This window comes from Gymnogyps californianus, chromosome 28, assembly GCF_018139145.2.
Source record: "Gymnogyps californianus isolate 813 chromosome 28, ASM1813914v2, whole genome shotgun sequence".
NCBI classification, from domain to species: Eukaryota; Metazoa; Chordata; class Aves; order Accipitriformes; family Cathartidae; genus Gymnogyps; species Gymnogyps californianus.
This window is the reverse complement of record NC_059498.1, coordinates 569,743-571,773: the sequence shown is the minus strand read 5'-3', so window position 1 is coordinate 571,773 and position 2,031 is coordinate 569,743. Positions and strand designations below refer to the sequence as shown.

The 2,031-nt window shown below is 54.3% G+C and overlaps 1 protein-coding gene across 1 annotated transcript in view; it reads right to left on the bottom strand.

The window, feature by feature from the left end:
- Window positions 1-452: 452 nt before the first annotated feature.
- The window catches only part of LOC127026665 (uncharacterized), a 10,931-nt gene continuing 9,352 nt past the window's right edge, over window positions 453-2,031 (bottom strand). The window contains exon 4 of the mRNA XM_050912001.1: window positions 453-699. Within this exon, the coding sequence (XP_050767958.1) occupies window positions 453-699 (247 nt within the window). The remainder of the gene's footprint in view (window positions 700-2,031) is intronic.

The window sequence follows — 2,031 nt, the reverse complement described above, 5'->3', positions numbered from 1 at the left end:
AGGAGCAGGAGCAGCCAAGAATGTGTTTCCCTTTTCCTGCGGCAGAGTTCCCACAGGGCATCTGTTGACCTGCCCGGCAAAGGGAGACAGGCTAGCAGGTCCCTCCAGCCTGCTTTCTGGAGTCCTCACAGCAGGCTTTGATGCGAGCACAAGACAACAAAGAAAAGGGAGAAAAAAGGTGAGTGGAAGACAGGGAAGGTAGACATTGGCCATGTTTTCAGAGAGCCCAGGTTGGCCCCTTCCAGACTTGCCCTTGCAGGCAAGCCAGGGATGACCAGCTAGTCTGAAAACAATGCCCTGAGGTTTGATCCTTTGTCCAGCAGCATGTTCTGAGTTCCTGGGGGTCTTATGCGAGGCCGTTGCCAGCATCTTTAGCAAGGGCAGCATCTGCTGCCACAGTAGCGGCTGGAAATGCAGTAGAGGTCACAGCACCCAGAGGTGATGGCACTCCATCACAGCTGAGGATGCTGCCAACAGCAGCGGAGGTGGAGGAGCCCCACAACGGTGTTCTGCGGGAAGGAGCTGAGGATGGGGCCGGGCAGGGTCACCACCACAGGGGAGGGCTGGATGACGACAGTGGAGTTCTGGCACTGCCTGACACAGGGCTCATTGCAGCTGTTGGCCAGTGGGGTCGGGCCACAGGGCTGGCAGGGCTGGCACTGGTTGTAGCAGGACATGTCTTGGATGCCTGAGGTGCACCTGGGAGAGAGGGCAGAGAGGAAGAAAAACATGGGGATGCGTGAGGAGCAGCCTGTCACCACACCATGAGGAAGCCAAAAGAACATGCAGGGCCATAAGGCGGAGGCTGTGCAGAGATGTATGAGGGCTTCTTGGCCTTGTCCTGCAGGGCCCAAAAAGGAGCCACCAGCTCCTATGCAGCTACTGCCTAGCCCCTGAGTGCAGAAGCCACCTCAGTACAGTCCCAGCTTCTTTCCATGCCTAACCTTCTGCCCACTTCCCTCTCCCATGACAAGCAGCCCCATGATTTGGCACAGAACAAAGCCAGCGTCAGCTGAGAGGCCCATTGAAGTGACACCTCCTTTTTGAGAGAGCAGAGAAGGAGAAGGGACTTGAGACTCACCTGACTGCCAAGGAGAAGGAGCAAGAGAAGTGGATGAGAGAGCGAGGAGCTGGGCTGGCTTTTATCATGGACCTTTACTGCCGCAGCCTGCCAGAGGCATCCCTTGTAGAGTGATTATTTTCTGACAAGCTCATCTGAATGCAAAACATCCCAGCTAATGCTATGGCTGTGTTTTGGCTTCCTCAATCACTGTCTTTTCATTTCCTGCTTTATGCCAGGCACATTCCCAGTGAAGGTGTCTTTTGTGTGACAGGATGAGAGGGCCAAGCATTTCCAGTGCAAAAGACGTCAGCGTGGGCAGAGAACTCATCTCACATGCTGGAAGAGTCCACTAAAGGACACTCAAGACAGACTAAACAGCTGGCTTAGACAACACACAAACACACACCACACACCCACCACCCTCCCAGACCTCTAGTCATCTAGAGTTAATTGAGAAGACTCAAGACACCCAAAGAGAGGCTATCTACACTGTCCAGGGCCACCACAGGTCTTGGACTTGACAGAGTCATCTTCTGCAAGTCCTGTTTCCAAGGGTTCAGTGTGGCTGAGGGAAGATTCATCTGCACTCGGTGAGAGCAGGAGATGCAGCTGATGAGAGTAACGTGCCCAGCTTGAGCCCTTCACCCCCACAAAAGCCCTCTCCCTGCTATCTGTCTGTCCCTGAGTACCGTGGACATGGATATGGGCTTTAGGCATGGGATGGAGGTGCTTGTAGGCTCTCGTAGGACAGGCTGTGGGTTCACTTCTGATGGCATGATGAAGCAAGCCATGCACACGTGACCAGGTAGGCAGGCCCTGCTGTGAGCTTATGCTAGCTGGGGAGTTCAGAGGCCACCATTGGTCAACTGCAGGATCAGTGTCTCCAGAAAGATGATTTGTCCCATTTACCATGCCCGTCTGCTTTGGGATGGGATAAGTCCCGTGTGTAAGCTGATGTTCTGCACTGA